Consider the following 19,477-nt stretch of genomic DNA (forward strand, 5'->3'; position numbering starts at 1 on the left):
CAGCTTCCACAGCTCTCTGAGGTAGCAAATTCCATAGATTTACTACCCTCTGAGTGAAAAAGTTTCTCCTCATCTCAGTTTTGAAAGGGCAGCCTCTTATTCTAAGATTATGCCCCCTAGTTCTAGTCTCACCCATCAGTGGAAACATCCTCCCCGCATCCACCCGATGAAGCCCCCTCACAATCTTATGGGCCAGTAATTCCTGTCCCAACGCGTGAGTACGGACGGGGTACTCACGCATGGGCCCGGAGGAATTGCCAGTTTTCAGCATGCACAGCGCATGCGGGGAAAACCGGCATTTCCTCTCCTCTGACCCAAGGGGTTAAGAGGCGGAACGCGTACGACATATCAGGCAGCGCATGCACGCTGAACTTCCCTTTTTTTATTAGAGCTGCCCGTGGGGAAAAGACTCCGGTTTTTACGCGTGGAAAAAGCAGCCGTAAGTACTTACTTTTAACAGGTAAGTGGTCTATTAAGTAAAATTAGAAAAATTTTCCACAGGTTCATTTTTTTGAAGACTTTACAGTAAGGTAAGTGTATTTTTGGCCCCGATTTTTTATATAATTTTTTTCAAAATTTAAAATTATTGTTTAAAATAGTTTTTTACTGTTATTTATACTTTATTTAAGTAGTGCGATGTTTTTTTACATTTTCTTTCAAGTTTAAGTAGTGTTTTGGGGCCAGGAGTTTTCATGAGTTTGACAGTTCTTACTATCAAACTCATGAATGAACTTTTGCAACCTCCCATTGGTTGCCCAGTGCTCACGTGATCCCAGCCGGCTCATCGCACTAAGTACGCCGCTGGGTCACGCACGCACAGCGCGGCAGGGCCTGAAGCGGGCCAGTGACAGGAAATGCAATGCGGGCCAGGATTGAAATGTCAGCGCGCTGCGTAAGTGCACATCGGGGGCTTGCACGCGCGGCAAGCACCCGAACCTATTTTCTGGCCCATAATGTTTCGATAAGATCGCCTCTCATTCTTCTGAATTCCAATGAGTAGAGGCCCAACCTACTCAACCTTTCCTCATAAGTCAACCCCCTCATCTCCGGAATCAACCGAGTGAGCCTTCTCTGAACTGCCTCGAGAGCAAGTATATATTTTCTTAAATATGAAAACCAAAACTGTACGCAGTATTCCAGGTGTGGCCTCACCAGTACCCTGTATAACAGAAGCAAGACTTCCCTGCTTTTATACTCCATCCCCCTTGCAATAAAAGCCAAGATTCCATTGGCCTTCCTGATCACCTGCTGTACCTGCATACTAACCTTCTGTGTTTCATGCACCAGGACCCCCAGATCCCTTTGTATTGTAGCACTTTGCAGTTTCTCGCCATTTAAATAATAACTTGCTCTTTGATTTTTTTCTGCCAAAGTGCATAACCTCACACTTTCCAACATTATATTCCATCTGCCAAATTTCTGCCCACTCACTTAGCCTGTCTATGTCCTTTTGCAGGTTTTTTATGTCCTCCTCACTCACTGCTTTCCCTCCCATCTTTGTATCATCGGCAAACTTGGATATGTTGCACTTGGTCCCCTCCTCCAAATCGTTAATATAGATTGTAAAGAGTTGGGGTCCCAGCACCGACCCCTGCGGAACACCACTAGTTACTGATTGCCAACCCGAGAATGAACCATTTATCCCAACTCTCTGTTTTCTGTTAGATAGCCAATCTTCCACCCATGCCAGTATATTACCCCCAATCCCATGATTTTTTATCTTGTGCAGTAATCTTTTGTGTGGCACCTTGTCAAATGCCTTTTGGAAGTCCAAGTACACCACATCCACTGGTTCCCCCTTACCCACCCTGTTTGTTACGTCCTCAAAGAATTCGAGCAAATTTGTCAAACATGACTTCCCCTTCATAAAACCATGCTGACTCTGTCCGATTAACTTATACTTATCCAAATGTCCTGTTACTGATTCCTTAATAATGGACTCCAACATTTTGCCAACCACAGATGTTAGGCTAACTGGTCTATAGTTTCCAGCCTTTTGTCTACCTCCCTTTTTAAATAAGGGTGGTACATTAGCAGTTTTCCAATCTGCTGGGACCTTTCCTGAATCCAGGGAGTTTTGGAAAATTACCACCAATGCATCCGCAATCCCTACCGCTACTTCTCTCAAGACCCTAGGATGTAAGCCATCAGGTCCAGGGGATTTATCCGCCTTAAGTCTCATTATGTTACCGAGTACCATCTCCTTAGTGATTTTAATCATGTTTAGCTCCTCCCCCCCTATAGCCCCCTGTTTGTCCAGTGTTGGGATATTGTTAGTGTCCTCTACTGTAAAGACTGATACAAAATACTTGTTCAGCGTTTTTGCCATCTCTATGTTCCCCACTAATAATTTTCCAGTCTCGTCCTCTAAGGGACCAACATTCACTTTAGCCACCCTTTTTCTTTTTATATAACTGTAGAAACTCTTGCTATCTGTTTTTATATTTTTTGCTAGTTTACTTTCATAATCTATCTTCCCTTTCTTAATTAATCTTTTAGTTATTCTTTGCTGGCTTTTAAATGCTTCCCAACCCTCTATCCTCCCACTAGATTTGGCTACTTTATATGCCCTTGTTTTCAGTCGGATATTATCCTTTATTACTTTACTTAGCCACGGATGGCTGTCTTTTCTTTTATGCCCCTTTTTCCTCAGTGGAATATGTTTTTCTTGAAAGTTGTGAAATATCTCCTTGAATGTACACCACTGCTCGTGTACCGTCTTACACCTTAATCTATTTTCCCAGTCCACTTTAGTCAACTCTGCTCTCATACCTTCATAGTTTCCTTTATTTAAGCTTAGTACGCTGGTTTGAGATCCAACTCTCTCACCCTCCAACTGAATTTGGAATTCAACCATGCTATGGTCACTCATTCCAAGGGGATCCTTTACTAGGACATTTTTTTATTAATCCTGTCTCATTACACAGGACCAGATCTAAGATTGCCTGCCCCCTGGTTGGTTCAGTAACATACTGCTCATGGAACCCGTCCGTAATGCACTCTATGAACTCTTCCTCAAGGCTGCCCTGCCCAATTTGATTTGTCCAGTCAATATGAAAGTTAAAATCTCCCATGATTATAGCTGTTCCCTTATTACAAGCCCCAAATATTTCCTGATTTATACTCCGACCAATAGAGTTGCAACTGTTAGGAGGCCTTCGGACTACGCCCACCAGTGACTTTTTCCCCTATTACTCCTTATCTCCATCCAAACTGTTTCACTATCCTGATCATTTGACCCAATATCATTTCTCACTATTGCAGTGATTCCATCCTTTATTAACATAGCCACCCCACCTCCCGTTCCTTCCTGTCTGTCCTTCCTAACAGTCAAATACCCCTGGATGTTTAGTTCCCAGTCTTGTTCACCTTGCAGCCATGTTTCTGTAATGGCCACCAGATCATACCCATGTGTAGACATTTGTACCGTCAACTTGTCTATTTTGTTACGAATGCTGCATGCATTCAGATAAAGAACTTTTAAATATGCTTTGTGACAATTTATTCCTGCTTTTACCCCCTTTACTACTTTACCTTTATCTTCATATATTCTGTCCCTTCCTGACATGCTCTGGTTTTTAATTCCCCCACTGCTACCTTGCTCTATTGCCTTCTCCACTGACATTTTTATTTTTCGCTCTCTTGAAACCTCCCCCCCACTAATTAGTTTAAAGCCCTCTCTACAGCCCTAGTTATTCAATTCACCAGGACTCTAGTCCCAGCACTGGCCAAGTGAAGTCTGTCCCAACGGAACAGCTCTCTCCTGTCCCAGTACTGGTGCCAGTGTCCCAAGAAGCAAAACCCATTTCTTCCACACCAGTCTTTGAGCCACGCATTTAACTCTCTGATTCTATTTACCCTAGCCAAATTTGCTCGTGGCTCAGGTAGTAATCCAGAGATTATTACCCTTGTGGTTCTGCTTTTTAATTTGGCCCCTAGCTGCTCATACTCCCTCAGCAGAACCTCTTTCCTTGTCCTATCTATGTCATTGGTACCAACATGGACCACGACAACTGGATCCTCCCCCTCCCACTCCAAGTTTCTCTCCAGCCCAGAGGAGATGTCCTTAACCCTGGCACCGGGCAGGCAACACAACCTTCGGGACTCTCGCTCTCGGCTGCAAAGAACCCTATCTATCCCCCTAATGATACTATCCCCTACCACTACAACATTTCTTTTTACTCCCCCCACTTGAATGGCCCCTCGTTCCACGGTGCTGTGGCCAGGTTGCTCATCCTCCCTGCAGTCCCCGCTCCCGTCCTCACAGGGAGTAAGAGCCTCGAACCTGTTGGACAAGAGCAAGGGCTGCGGCTCCTCCAACACGACCTCCTGGATCCCCGTACCTGCCTCACTCATAGTCACACCCTCCTGTCCCTGACCACGGACTACATCTGAATTAGTTAATCTAATTGGTGTGACTACTTCCTGGAACACAGAGTGCAGGTAACTCTCCCCCTCCCTGATGTGTCACAGTGTTTGAAGCTCGGACTCCAGCTCATCAACACGGAGCCGGAGTTCCTCGAGCAGCCAGCACTTACTGCAAATGTGATCACTGTGAACATCAATGGTGTCCACCAGCTCCCACATATTGCAGCAGTAACACATCACCTGCTCTCCCATTCTATGTAATTAATTAAATTTATTATTATTATTTTTAAATACCCTCTGCCCCGATTCTAGATGATGAATATCACACCTCTATTTAATTGAACTTACCAACTTATAAAGGTTTAAAAGGGAAGGAAAAGTACTCACCAACCAACCAATCACCTATCAGCTTGGCTGTGATGTCACTTTTGAATTCTGACCTCCCCTTGGAATGTTGCCTGTGGAGCCTGTTTAGACCGCCTCGCCTCGCCGCTCCGACTCGACTCAACACCCGCTGCTGCTCCTGGCTGCCTCGACTGGGCCTCGCCTCGCTGCTCCACCTCCGCGATGTCTGCTAATCCCAAACTCTCACGGCAGTCTCTGCTACTCACACTCAGCATTTGACAGATGAAATATCAGCGTTTGACAGCTCTGTGAAGCTGTCAAACACTGACAATCTGACTTCTAACTAGAGTCCTTCTCCACAGACTCAGTTAGAAATCTCTCCAGAACAGAAAGCAGAATGCTGCAACTTTTGATAGCTCGCGGCCATTCTGCTTTCTGTGCCGGTGAGATGAGGGTCTCCCGAGAGCTGAAGGAAGTAAAGGTAAGTAAAACTTATTTAAACACTTTACACACACCAAACACACTTACCTCTGCACTCATGCACCCATCACTCACCTGAACACCGGGCATCTCGAACCCTCCAAGCCCTTCAGCCCGACGGTCCACCTCACTAACTTGGCGTGGTTTGGAGCCATCGGGAAGCCCATACTTCAGGGCTAAAAATAGGGATTAGGCCAAAAACTGCCTGTTAACTACCTGTTAACAGGCAGTTAATTGGCACTAATCCCCTTCCCGCCTCGGGGAGGCGGCTCCCAGTACAGGTCGGGTACCCGCCTCCTGGGAAATGGGCATGGAGGCGAGTTGGGGGCAGGAAGGGTTCGTGCCCCCCGAATCTGCAATTTTAACACCCCACACGCCTCCATTCTTGCCTCCATGGCCCTGGGAAATTCAAGCCCTAAGTATTTGTTTAATGTCTCTGCCATTTCCTTATTCCCCTAATTTCCCCTGTCTCTGCCTCTAAGGGACCCATGCTTACTTTCTTCCTTTTTTCATCTCTATAGAAGCTTTTACAATCTATTTTTTTGTCTCTTGCTAGTTTACTCTAATATTCTCTTTTCTTTCTTTATCAATTTCTTGATCATCCTTTGCTGAATTCTGTAATCCTCCCAATCAGGTTTACTACTCTTTTTGACAACATTATAAGCTTCTTCCCTTAATCTAATACTATCTTTAACTTCTCTTGTTAGCCATGGTTGGACTACAAACCCTGAGGAATTTTTTATTCCTTTGAGGAATGTATATTTGTTGTGAATTATGAACCTCATTATATCAGCGCTCAACTGAGGCCCAACTGAGCTGAACATGGGTCGTAGACACTGCTGCAGAGGGTATGCCTAAATTCTAAGGAGCCACTCACAAATTTGCCTATCAGCTGCAAATAGAGACGGAATAGTGACGGGGGTGGGGAGAACACCCTACACAACACAATACTGCCAAAAAATGGAGAATACTGGCAATGTAGAGCCAGTTAGCATCTGTTGAAGGTCCTTACCTGAAACATTAACTTATCTTTCCTTTTCAAATGTGACAGATCTGGTTTGCCTTTCCCATTATTTTCTATTTTTATTTCAAATTTCCAGCATTAACAGTCTTTTAATTTTTTTTTAAAAACATTCCTTTGTCTCACCTGTTGGCCATTACAGATATCTTCAAATTATTCTCCAGACCACATAGCACGTATGATATCTTCTCTTTGCAGTCATCAATGCTTATAAATGAGGAACTAAATATCACAACATCAATATCAGACCAACTTTTGGTGTCTGTCCCTTTGAAGTAAGAGCCACCCTGTGAAGATATATTACAGAAATTACAATACAGGACAGAATGCCTTGCATTTATATAGCACCTTTCATGACCTGAGGATGTCCCAAAGTACATTTGAAGTGTAGTCACGGTTATAATGTAGGAAATGTGGCAGCTGATTTTCACACAGCAAGCTCCCACAAACAGCAATGAAATAAATGACCAGATCATCTACTTTAGGTGTTGGTTGAGGGATAAATATTGGCCAGGATACCGGGAGAACTCCCCTGTTGGCCTTCAAATAGTGCCGTGGGATCTTTTACATCCACCTGAAAGAGCAGATGGAGCCTCAGTTTAACATCTCAGCTGAAAGAGGCACCTCTGACACTGCAGCCTCCCTCAGTACTGCACAGATATGCCAGCCTAGATTATGTGCTCAAGTCTCGAGTGGGGCTTGAACCAACAACCTTCTGACTCACAGGGCTCAATTTTGTCAATGGGGAGCTTTTGGAGGTGGGACTCCCACTTTTTGGGTTGTAGTCCCGCCTCCATCGACTTGTGGCCAACCCACGCTACTTTCACTTGATTGACCTTGTTAAGCCCGCCCAGCGACCTCAGCAGGCCAATTAAGGGACACCTGGTTACTGGTGACGTCAGCGATTGACATTTCATCTGTCAAGAGCTTTTGACAGATGAAAAATCAGCATTTGACAGCTCTGTGAAGCGGTCAAACACTGACAATCTGTCTTCTAACTTGAGTCCTTCTACTCAGACTCAGTTAGAGATCTCTCCAGACCAGAAAGCAGAGGCTGCAGCTTTTGGCAGTTCAGCAGCCATTCTGCTTTCTGTGCCGGTGAGCTCAGGGACTCCCGAGAACTGAAGGAAGGAAGCCTGCAGGAGAAAGTAAAGGTAAGTAAAACTTATTAAAACACTTTACACTTACCTCACACACTTACCTCTGCACACATGCACCCATCACTCACCTGCACAATGGACATCTCGACCCCTCCAACCCCTGCAGACCGACGGTCCGCCTCGCTAACTTGACGTGGTTCAGAGCCGTCGGACAGCCCACACTTCAGGGCTAAAAATAGGGATTAGGCAAAAAACTGCCTGTTAACTACCTGTTAACAGGTTGTTAATTGGCATTAATCCCCTTCCCGCCTCAGGGAGGTGGCTCCCAGCACAGGTTGGGTACCCGCCTCCTGGGACATTGGCACGGAGGCGGGTTGGGGGCGGGATGGGTTCCTGCCCCCCGATTCTGCAATTTTTCCACCACTCCCGCCTCCTCGAGGCTTGGAAAATCGAGCCCACACTCTCCAATCCCATTTAAACAATTCCCTCAAATATACCAGGGATATTGTACAAGTAACATTTCTGGTTTATTTTATAAGACTCTCAATTTACAAATCAAGGGGGAAAAATTCGGTACCTTAGCACCTCCCGTTAGCACCAGCAGATGGTACTAGCGGGGTGCTAAAGCATTATCACCGGGGTGGGACAAATCCAGCACCACACACCAAATCCTGCCACCCCCCGCAACCCCCCCTCCCCCCAGTAACAGTTATCGCCGGGAGCCTCAACGCCAGGTGGATCGTGACGTCAGTGAGTGTGCAATGCTCACTGACTCCCCAATCTGCAAAATTGATTGTCGCCACCTACCTTAACCTGGAGTAAACATCGACAAGGAGAGCTGGTGTGAAGCACCAGGAAGCCAACTCCAGGGACATTATTTAAAGGGATCATCAGTAATGACTCGCAGCTGTCAGGTTAGTGGAGTTTCAATGCTTTCTTGTCAGTTTCACATAGTCCCAACAGCTTCATTTAGTAATTTCAAGGTTATTTTGTATCAGGAGTGTTGTGGCAACTATAATGCAGCTACATTTATTCTTTAAAAAATCAAACTGCTACATTTGGTTACATTAATGGAGGCTGTACTGGCAGTCAACCCCGCCCTCCAGGATCTATGGCAGAGGGAGCAGAGGCAGTGAGAAAGACTGGAACATGTGCCCAGAGGAGGAGGGCCATCAGGGCTCTCAACAGGAGGCCTTACCCTCCGAGGGTATTCCGAGTGTACTTCTCCTACCTAGGAGCAGTGTATTAGAAGGCTCTGCTTCACCAAAGAGGTGGTCACAGAATTCTGCCACCTCCTGCAACCAGACCTCCAGCCTCAGATCAAGATGACCACCACAGCTCTCTCAGTGGTAGTCAAGGTCACCGTCGCTCTCACTTTCTTCGCCAGCGGATCCTTCTAGTGTGCAACAGGAGACATAGCTAATATCTCGCAGTTCGCCATCCATCGCAGCATGGGCAGCAGCAGTCTGGGCTGGCTGGATGACAGGCAGCAACAAGGGCAATGGTGGAGTGGCAGTGGTGGGAGTGCTTGCACCCTGAGAGGACAGCAGGTTCCTGCTCCACTGACCCACTGCCATTCCCCCAGGACAGCACCTTAGCATCCCGAGCAATCTGTTGGAGCACAGATTGCTGGGCTGCTGCGACACCGTGAAAGCTCCGGTCGACAGTGGTAGACCCAACCATGATGGCAGCAGTCAGAGTTTGCGTAGCATCAAGTCGAGACTGCATAAGAGCAGTCTGAGATTGGTGCTACCAAGCATAGACTGCATTACAGCACTAAGACATTGTGTTGCTTCCACCTGTGCTGCAATGGAAACTGCAAGATCGCCCATCAGGTCTGGGTCACCATGGCCTCTCTGGGAGTCTACCATCCTTTGCAGACTGGAAATGGAGGACTCCATGGTGTGCACAGAGCCTTGTGCAATGTCGGAGATGGACTCCTCCACACTCTATCATTGCCAAGAGGCTCTCGGGCACCCTTGCCATTGCACCTATGTGCATGCCCATCACCCTTCTTCTAAAGGCCTCTCCATCGAGGTCCTCATCTGAGTCCTGTGCAGCAGAACTCGCAAGCGAACTTGCCCTCCAGGGAGCTGGCCCCCAAGATACCCTTTCCCCCTGGTCTTGCTGCAGCCACTCATTCCTGGTGCCTCACCCTGTGCAGAGCCCACCACTATGCTACCCTCTAAAGAACACGTAGTGCCCGTATCGGAGCTGGTGCCTGCAGGTGAGACATGCAGTGATGCGGTGTGTTCTTCCTCCTCCTCTTCTCCCGCCTCACTCTTTACGGTACCTTCGGGGACAGGCTGCGCAGGTGCTTGCGGATTATCTGAAAGTATAAAGGCACAAGAGCCGGGTTATGGTGAGGGGAGTGGGGCAGGAAGGGATTAGCTGGAAAGTGCGAAACGCTTGTGGGGGGAGGGGGAAGTGGGATATCAGGTGGAGTAGTGATGAACATACTGTTGTTGTCCCCAAGGGTGTCAACATCGCAGTGGCCACGGCGCCCACCACCTGGTGCCCAATAATTTGCAGCACTCTATTCTCCATCACAGACAGTGGTTGGGTGTCAGCTTGTCCCCCGCCTGTGCACTCCTGCTCCCTCCTGTTGTGAGCCACCTTAGCCTGCAAGAGAAAGGAAAGTTTGTGAATGAGTGTGGAGCAATGTGTTTGGGTGATGTGCCTGTCATAGTTGAATAGCTGTCATTGTATGCAACGTGTGAGATGTGGGTGTGAGTATTGGTAGGTAGAGATTGTTGGTGGGTGAGTGCTGGGGGTGTGGTGTTTTGGGCAGTGTGTGAAGACAATTGCGGGGATCTTACCTGAGGAGGTGCGTTGGGGGCGGGACAGCTGGTTTCCGGGTTCTAGACCTGCCCCTAGCGAGGTCTGACGACCTGACGTTATTTCCCCCTGATTGGCCTTGTTAAGCCCGCTCTGCAGGCTTGCCGGCCAATTAAAGGAAAGCCGGTGTCAGATGACGCATCAGCTGCCGGTTTTGTTAAAGTGACAGGCCCCATAATTTTTTGACAGATGAATTCTCAGTGTTTGACAGCATTGACGTGCAGTCAAACATTGACATTCACTGCCCAAAGGTGAGCCCTTGTACCCAGGCTCACCAATGACTCCCTCCTTAGGAGAAAACAGATGGCAGCTGCACGTGAGATTGCAGAAGCCATCTGTCAATTCTCCCGATCAGATGAGGCTTCCCAGAAACATCAAATCTTGTCACCTGCAGATACATATAAACAGAGTAAAACTATTTCTCATGACATTCTCTCATCTGTCATAATTAGCTATGCACCATTGCACCCATCACACTATCTCTGCAGCTGTCATCTGCACACTTACACTGCAGCAGACCCACAGCTCGCTTCGCTGACCCTGGCGGGGTTTCCCGATGTCAGGAAGCCCGCATCAGTAGGCGTAAAATGGGGAAAAGCCTCGTAACTGCCTGTTAACTACCTGTTAATTGGCTCTAATCCTCTTCCCATCGCCAGGAGAGGGGTCCCTGCGCGAGTCAGGGACTTGCCTCCCGGGAAGATAGAAACATAGAAGATAGGAGCAGGAGTAGGCCATTCGGCCCCTCGAGCCTGCTCCGCCATTCAATGCGATCATGGCTGATCATCCAAATTCAGTACCCGGTCCCTGCTTTCTCCCCATATCACTTAATCCTCTTAGCCTTAAGAAATATATCCAACTCCTTCTTGAATATATTTAATGAATTGGCCTCAACTGTCTTCTGTGGTAGAGAATTCCACAGGTTCACCACTCTCTGGGTGAAGAAATTCCTCCTCATCTCTGTCCTAAATGGCTTACCCCTTATCCTTAGACTGTGACCCCTGCTTCTGGACTCCCCGACCATCGGGAACATCCTTCTTGCATCTAATCTGTCTACTCCAGTTAGAATGTTATAAGTTTCAATGAGATCCCCTCTCATTCTTCTAAACTCTAGCAAATATAAGCCTAATCAACCCAATCTCTCTTCATACGTCATTCCTGCCATCCCAGGTATCAGTCTGGTGAATCTTCGCTGCACTCCCTCCATGGCAAGAACATCCTTCCTCAGATAAGGTGACTAAAACTGCACAGAACACTCAAGGTGTGGTCTCACCAAGGCCCTGTACAACTGCAGCAAGACATCCTTGCTCCTGTACTCGAATCCTCTCGCTATGAAGGCCAGCATACCATTTGCCTTCTTAACCGCCTGCTGCACCTGCATGCTTACCTTCAGCGACTGGTGCACAAGGACACCCAGGTCTTGTTGCACTTCGCTTTTCCCAATCTATTGCCATTCAGATAATAATCTACCTTCCTGTTTTTGCCACCAAAGTGGATAACCTCACATTTATCCACATTATACTGCATCTGCCCAATCACCCAACCTGTCCAAATCATACTGGAATTTCTCTGCATCCACCTCACAGCACACACGCCCACCCAGCTTTGTGTCATCTGCAAACTTGGTGATATTACATCTAGTTCCCTCTTCTAGATCATTAATATATATTGTGAATAACTGGGGTCCTAGCACCGATCCCTGCAGTACCCCACTAGTCACTGCCTTCCACTCGGAAAAAGACCCGTTTATTCCAACTCTTTTCTTCCTGTCTGCCAACCAGTTTTCTATCCAAGTCAGTACCTTACCCCCAATCCCATGTGCTTTAACTTTGCACGTTAGTCTCTTATGCGGGACCTTATCGAAAGCCTTCTGAAAGTCCAAATACACCACATCCACTGGTTCTCCCTTATCTATTCTACCAGTTACATCGTCAAAAAATTCCAGTAGATCAGTCAAGCATGATTTACCTTTTCTAAATCCATGTTGACTTTGTCCGATCCTGTCACTGTTTTCCAAGTGCTCTGCTATTACATCTTTTATAATGGACTCTAGCATTTTCCCCACTACCGATGTCAGACTTACCGGTCTATAATTCCCCGCTTTTTCTATACCACCTTTTTTAAATAGTGGGGTTACATTAGCTACCCTCCAATCCATGGGAACTGTTCCAGAGTCTATAGAATTTTGGAAGATGACCAGCAATGCATCTACTATTTCTAGGGCCACTTCCTTAAGTACCCTAGGATGTAGATTATCAGGCCCTGGGGATTTATCGGCCTTCAATCCCGTCAATTTCCCTAACACCATTTCCCTACAAATACTGATTTCATTCAGTTCCTCCCTCTCATTAGACCCTATGTTCCCCGACATCTCTGGGAGGTTATTTGTGTCCTCCTTTTTGAAGGCAGGACCAAAGTATGTATTTAATTGGTCTGCCATGTCTTTGTTCCCCATTATAAATTCCCCTGATTCTGACTGCAAGGGACCTACGCTTGACTTTACCAATCTTTTTCTCTTCCCATATCTATAGAAGCTTTTACAGTCAGTTTTTATGTTCCCTGAAAGCTTACTCTCATACTCTATTTCCCCCCTCTTAATTAATCCCTTTGTCCTCCTTTGCTGAATCCTAAACAGCTTCCAATCCTCAGGTTTGCTGCTTTTTCTGGCCAATTTATATGTTCTCTCCTTGGATCTTATGCTATCCCTAATTTTCCTTGTTAGCCACAGTTGAGTCACCTTTTTTGTTTTATTTTCATGCCAAACAGGGATGAACAAATTCTGTATTTCATCCATGCGATCTTTAAATGTTTGCCATTGCCTATTCACCGTCAACCCTTTAAGTAACATTCCCCAATCCATCCTACCCAACTCGCGCCTCATACCTTCATAGTTTCCTTTATTTAAATTCAGTACCCAAGTCTCTGAGTCAACTACTTCACTATCTTAATGAAGAATTCTATCATATGATGATCGCTCCTCCCCAAGGGGCCTCGCACAACAAGATTGCTAATTAATCCTTTCTCATTACATAATACCCAGTCTAAGATGGTCTGATCTCTAGTTGGTTCCTCGACATATTGGTCCAGGAAAGCATCCCGTATACACTCTAGGAATTCCTCTTCCACAGTATTGTTACTAATTTGGTTAGACCAATCTATATGTCTCTAATTTCCTGTTTAATGCCATCCCCAACCTCAGCATTACTGTTTGGGGGTCTGTATACAACTCCCACTAACGTTTTCTGCCCCATGGTATTTCTCAGCTCTACCCATACAGATTCCACATCATCAGAGCTAATATCCTTCCTTACTATTGTGTTAATCTCCTCTTTAACCAGCAATGCTACCCCAGTGCATTTTCCTTTTTGCCTGTCCTTGCTGAATATTGAATACCCCTGGATGTTGAAGTCCCAGCCTTGGTCACCCTGGAGCCATGTCTCCGTAATCCAAATTATATCATATCCATTTACATCTATTTGCACAGCTAATTCATGCACCTTATTATGAATGCTCCTCATATTAAGACACAAAGCCTTCAGGCTTGTTTTCTTAACACTCTTAGACCTTTTAGAATTATTGCTTTAGAAGATGGTTCGGAGGCGGGTTGGGAGTGGGGTAAGGACCTGCTCCCAATTTTTCCCATTTTCCCAGCAGTCCAGCCTCCAAACCCACCTCCTCAGGGCTGGTAAAATCCAGTCCCATGGTTCAGATGGTGGTATGCAGCATTTGTTGAAGCATTCACTCACCGTGACCACCCAAGTGAGATTGTTAAATTTCTTCCTGCATTGTGTGGGCGTCCTGGGGACAACAGTGCTGCCTGAGACATGCTGCGCTACCTCCCTCCATATGGTGCAGAAGAGTTGCAGCGAGGGCCTCCTGCCACTTGTCAGGTAAAGCTCCAACGCCTCCAAAGCTTGATCACAGAATCTGCGGGCTCTCTCCCTGGGGCATGGATCGGCCACGAGTACAGTTGCTTCATTCCTCGGACTCCTTCTTGTCCTGCTGCTGCTTGCTGAGGCAGCTGTACAGCCAGCAATGCTGAGAATGAGGTTCTGCAGCATCAATGAACTGCCCCTTTAAGAACTGAAAAAAACTTGTGGCAATCATGACTTGCGATTAGATTGCACTTAATATTGGTCCATGCTTTGAGTGTAATGCCAATGAGCTTGGGCATTAAGACTTGAATTAGGACTCCAATCATTTTCTTGAGCAGTGAGCACGAATTTTGTGTGCAGTCTAAAGCATTAGCGCTTGGCGCTAATTCTCCAACTTTTCTAATGACACTGCCCATTCCTGGGCTATAATGAATTTCTATCCCCAAGTTTTTAGGAATTTAGGTAAAGGTTATGAATCAACAGAGCACTTAAATTGTTCTTGGCACAAACATCTCTCTGTGCATTAGTCGTAGCTGATAACAGTTTAGTCTGAAGTCACCTTATCCTTCTGTGGTCCATCAGTTAACTAAAGGCTTGCGATGCATCCCCGTCTGTAGCCATCTCTCTGGTTCATCTTCACTTCCAGGCACAGTTATCCAGCAAGGTTACTGCAGTAATATGCTTACATACTCAGAGGCCTGAGTTTAAATACTGTGGTGATAAATTATATGAGCTTTATTTCTGCCAGTTGAATACAAAACCTATATTCAGCTTACAACTTCAACTCTTAATGCTGGCCTTTTTGGCTTGAATTCACTCTGGTAACTGGATTTGAGCACTTTCAGCTTGCTCTGGGGCCTAACTTTACCGAAGTACTTGACTGCTGTGAGGAATCCGTGACCAACTTACTGACTTCTGCCTCCTGCTGTTAATTAAGTTGACTCTGCCTTAGCTAACTGACCTGACTGATTGAGCTGAGTGAACTGATTGACCTGACTGAGCCGAGTGAACTGACTGAGCCGAGTGAGCTGAGTGACCCGAGTGAGCTGAGTGACCCGAGTGAGCTGAGTGAACTAACTTCAACCTGCTGACTGACTGACTTGGGGGCAAAAGACAGTCCTTTATAAATCATAAATTTTACTGATGAACCCTTTCTCCATAGTCAAAGCCCAATGTCAATTAAGAAGGTTTGAGCAGGTCACTGAATCACTTTCAATCTGCCAATCAATTCTGAAAAGGCATATGTCAGACATTATGTTTGGTTAATTGCTACATAATCTGATGAGAGCAGAAATCCTGGCCATGTTTTTATCATTTTACTTCCAAAAGCATTTTAACCACAACTGCAGCCATAAAATTGGCTTTGATGTTTTGGTAAGGGCCAGCTCTGCAAGCTGCTCGACTAGTTTCTGTGGTGTATGTAACCTGTTCCACCTTAAGAGAACTTAAGCCTGTTCCACCTTAAGAGATGTACTACTTTCTCTGGCTGCTGTATACGTAATACCGGTGGTGACCACACCGGTATATAAGCACTGTGTAGTAATATTGTATTCAGCATAGTCCCTACCTCCAACCAGTAAAGACCTGTTGAATTTACTCTTGTAGTCTGTGTAGTAATTATCACTATAACACACAGACTTAACAGTGGCGACGAGTCCGATTTTTACCCTGCGGCAGTTATTTCCACGGCGGCTTTGTCCACAGACAGGACGTCGAAGAGAGGTTTCCACCCTCATCACCCTACTGGAAGACACGTCGAGCGGCAGGCATCGAGAAACCGGAGTGCAGAAGACATCCTGACCTCGAAGCCTCCATCAGCGACTGTCAGCTTCTTCTTTCTACCTCGGTGGTGGGTAAGCCGGGCAGCGACGCGACAGAAAGTCAACCGCGTTGGCTGTACAGACGGGGCTGGGAAGACGGAGGAATAAGGGCAGTGAGATCGATCGCGACCGGAGATAAGGGCCGGGCCGCTTTCGAGCGAGAGGCGCAGCGCGGGGACATCGATCGCGACCGGAGATAAGGGCCGCATTCGGGCTAAAAGGCGCAGCGTCTGGGGAAACTGAAGGCGCGAGAGCCGCGGTGAAGCGGAGACAGCGTCGGGGGACGGTTGAAGACCGCCAAGCGTGGGAAAACCGCCATTTTGTGGGCGGAGGACGACGACAAGAGCGGGAAGCTGCCATCTTGGATAACATAAAAATACAATAAATTGCAACGATGCCTAAACATGGGAACATTAATACCTTTGATAGTGACATCGAAGATTGGGCCATGTATGTAGAACGCATACAAAATTATTGTAAGGCAAATAAAATTCCTGATGCAGATAAAGCACTAACATTATAAAATTTAATGGGTGCGAAGACATACGGGCAATTGAAACACCTTGTATCACCAGATGAACTGGCGGATAAGACGTTCAAGGAGATTGTTACTGTCCTGAAAAATCATCTAAACCCCACGCCGCTGATGCTAGCGGAACGATTTAAATTTTACGACAGAAGGCAGCTGCAGAATGAAAGCAATGCTGAATATTTGATGGAATTACGTAAGCTAGCAAAATATTGTCAGTTTGGAACGGGACTGACAGAGGCACGACGAGATAAATTTGTGTGTGGTTTATTTAAACAGGATACACAAAAGCGACTGCTCAAGGAGAATGAGCTGACGCTTGAGAAGGCGGTCACTATGGCAGCAGCACACGAAGCCGCAGTGAGAGGCACGGCAGTAATGCAGCTACGGTCACCGGAACTCGGTACAAACAAATTGGGTTTGAGTTCTGTCAAATGTTATCGTTGTGGAAAGACAACGCACGATCAGAACCAGTGTTGGTTTAAAAACCAAGAATGCAGAACGTGTGGCAGACTTGGCCACATAGCTAAAGTATGCCGGTCAGGAAAGAAGACCAGCAACAAAAAGTCACCGCAAGGAAAATATGCAAAGGTACACAAGGTGACAAAAAACAGTTTGACCGAACAGAAGTCAGATTCAGACGCTAGCAGTAATGAACTGGATAGCTTAAGAGTACACAACGTTGGTAAGGATGCAGATCTCCAGACAATTTGGGTCATTCTTCAGATAGCAGGAGTCCAAGTAAAAATGGAATTGGACACTGGATCGGCATTGACAGTCATGAATAAGAAAGATTACAGAAGGTTATTCCAACATATTCCCCTACAGGATACGGAGATTATATTGAAAACATACACGGGGCAAAGAGTGTACCCCATCGGAAAAATAGAGGTAGAAGTGGTCCACAAGGGCGAAGAAAGCCAAGTAATGGACTTATATGTGCTACCTGAAGGAGGTCCACCACTACTAGGACGGGAGTGGATTAGGAAAATGAATATGGACTGGCACTCCTTGAAGGCACTAACGGTAGATTCCGGGGAAACAGATGTCAAACCTAAACGATTGTCCAGAATATTGGATGATGCTAAAGAGGTGTTCCAGCAGGGACTGGGAACACTGAGAGGAATTACGGCAAACATCAAGATTGATGAACATGCACAACCAAAATTTTTTAAAGCCAGACCGGTACCCTATGCAATACGACCTACTGTTGAAGCGGAACTGGAAGCACTAGAACGTTCAGGTGTACTGTCGAAGGTAGATTGGAGTGAGTGGGCTACGCCCATTGTTCCCGTTATGAAACGTCCTGCGAGCAACAAGCCAGGAGATCCAGGGAAGGTTCGCATCTGTGGAGATTTCAAAATCACCGTTAATCCGGTGCTTCACACGGTGCAGTATCCGCTTCCACGGATTGAGGATATTTTCGCTTCATTGTCTGGCGGGAAACACTTCACCTAGACCTGGCGCAGGCGTACTTGCAGATGGAGGTTGAGGAAGAGTCACGCCAATACCTCACGATCAACACGCATCGAGGGTTGTACCGGTACAATAGGCTGGTTTTTGGAGTGGCATCGGCTCCAGCAATTTGGCAGAGGGCCATGGAGCAGGTATTACAGGGAATTCCAGGCACACAATGTTACCTGGACGATATTCTGATCACAGGTGATGGTGATGAACAACATCTCGCAAACTTGGAACTGGTGCTCAACAGACTGAAAGAGTATGGACTTAGAGTAAATTGGCAGAAATGTGAGTTCTTCCAGAAGCGGATCTCGTACTGTGGCCATGTCATTGACCGGGAGGGGCTTCATAAGTCTCCTGACAAGATTGAGGCAGTTGTAAAGGCTCCCGCTCTGGAGAATGTCTCTCAGTTGAGGTCGTTTCTAGGATTAATTAACTATTACCATAAATTTCTGCCAAATCTATCCACGGTACTGCACCCGTTAAACGCTCTTTTACAGAAAGGGGTACCATGGGAATGGGGCGAAAACTGTAAGAAGGCATTTCGCAAAAGCAAAGAATTGATCACCTCAGAGGAAGTGTTGGCTCACTTCAACCCGACACTGCCTATTCGGTTGGCTTGTGATGCTTCTCCATATGGTATTGGGGCAGTACTCTCACACAAGTTGCCAAATGGCACGGAAAGGCCAGTCGCGTTTGCATCCAGATCATTGACCTCCGCTGAGCGCAACTATGCGCAGATCGATAGGGAGGCTCTTAGCCTTGTATGGGGAGTGAAGAAGTTTAATCATTACCTGCAGGGCCAAAAATTCACACTTCTGACAGACCATCAACCGTTGGTATCCATTTTTAACCCTAAGAAGGGTGTTTCGGTGATGACAGCGCAGCGTCTCCAGAGATGGTCTCTTTTCCTAGGGGCACATCAATATCAAATAGAATTCAAAGGTACGAAACAGCATGGCAATGCTGATGGGCTGTCGCGCCTGCCACTACCTAAAGAAGAAGACACGACGAAAGTTGACCCTGTTGAGTTATTTCATTCGACCATCATCGAGTGTTTACCAGTCACCAATGCAAGTATTGAAAGAGAAACCAGGAATGACCCGACACTGTCCAGAGTCTACGAGGTGACGGTGAAAGGATGGCCAACACGGGGTGATCCTCTGTTACCGGCATTTTCGGCAAGGCGAGACCAGCTGTCCGTCTGCCATGGTAACTTGATGTACGGGACAAGAGTGATTATTCCTCCCAAGGGAAAGAGTTTTAAACGAACTGCATGAAGGTCATCTGGGGGGGAGTTAAAATGAAAAGTCTTGCTAGGGCTTATGTATGGTGGCCGGGTATTGACCAACAGATTGAGGAGTTAACGAAAAGCTGCGCTGGGTGCCAAAAAGTGCAAAATGCACCTCCGATAGCACCGCTACACCCATGGGAATGGCCTTCAGCCCCATGGCAACGCGTACACATTGACTTTGCTGGTCCATTCATGGACTCCATGTTCCTAATCACGGCGGACGCACATTCCAAAATGGCCAGAAGTCATCAAAATGAATACCACTACTTCAGAAAAGACAATTGCGGTGTTAAGAACAATATTCGCAAGGAACGGATTGCCAGAACAGATCTGTTCGGACAACGGACCA

The 19,477-nt window shown here is 46.5% G+C and overlaps 1 protein-coding gene across 1 annotated transcript in view; it reads right to left on the reverse strand.

Annotated features, from left to right (window-relative positions):
* The window catches only part of LOC147124505 (2'-5'-oligoadenylate synthase 1A-like), a 58,989-nt gene that overhangs the window by 14,511 nt on the left and 25,001 nt on the right, over nt 1-19,477 (reverse strand). The window contains exon 4 of the mRNA XM_085988110.1: nt 6,341-6,501. Within this exon, the coding sequence (XP_085844236.1) occupies nt 6,341-6,501 (161 nt within the window). The remainder of the gene's footprint in view (nt 1-6,340; nt 6,502-19,477) is intronic.

This window comes from Somniosus microcephalus, chromosome 1 (assembly GCF_052327205.1).
Source record: "Somniosus microcephalus isolate GS21.2 chromosome 1, FLI_Smic_1.0, whole genome shotgun sequence".
Taxonomy (NCBI): Eukaryota; Metazoa; Chordata; class Chondrichthyes; order Squaliformes; family Somniosidae; genus Somniosus; species Somniosus microcephalus.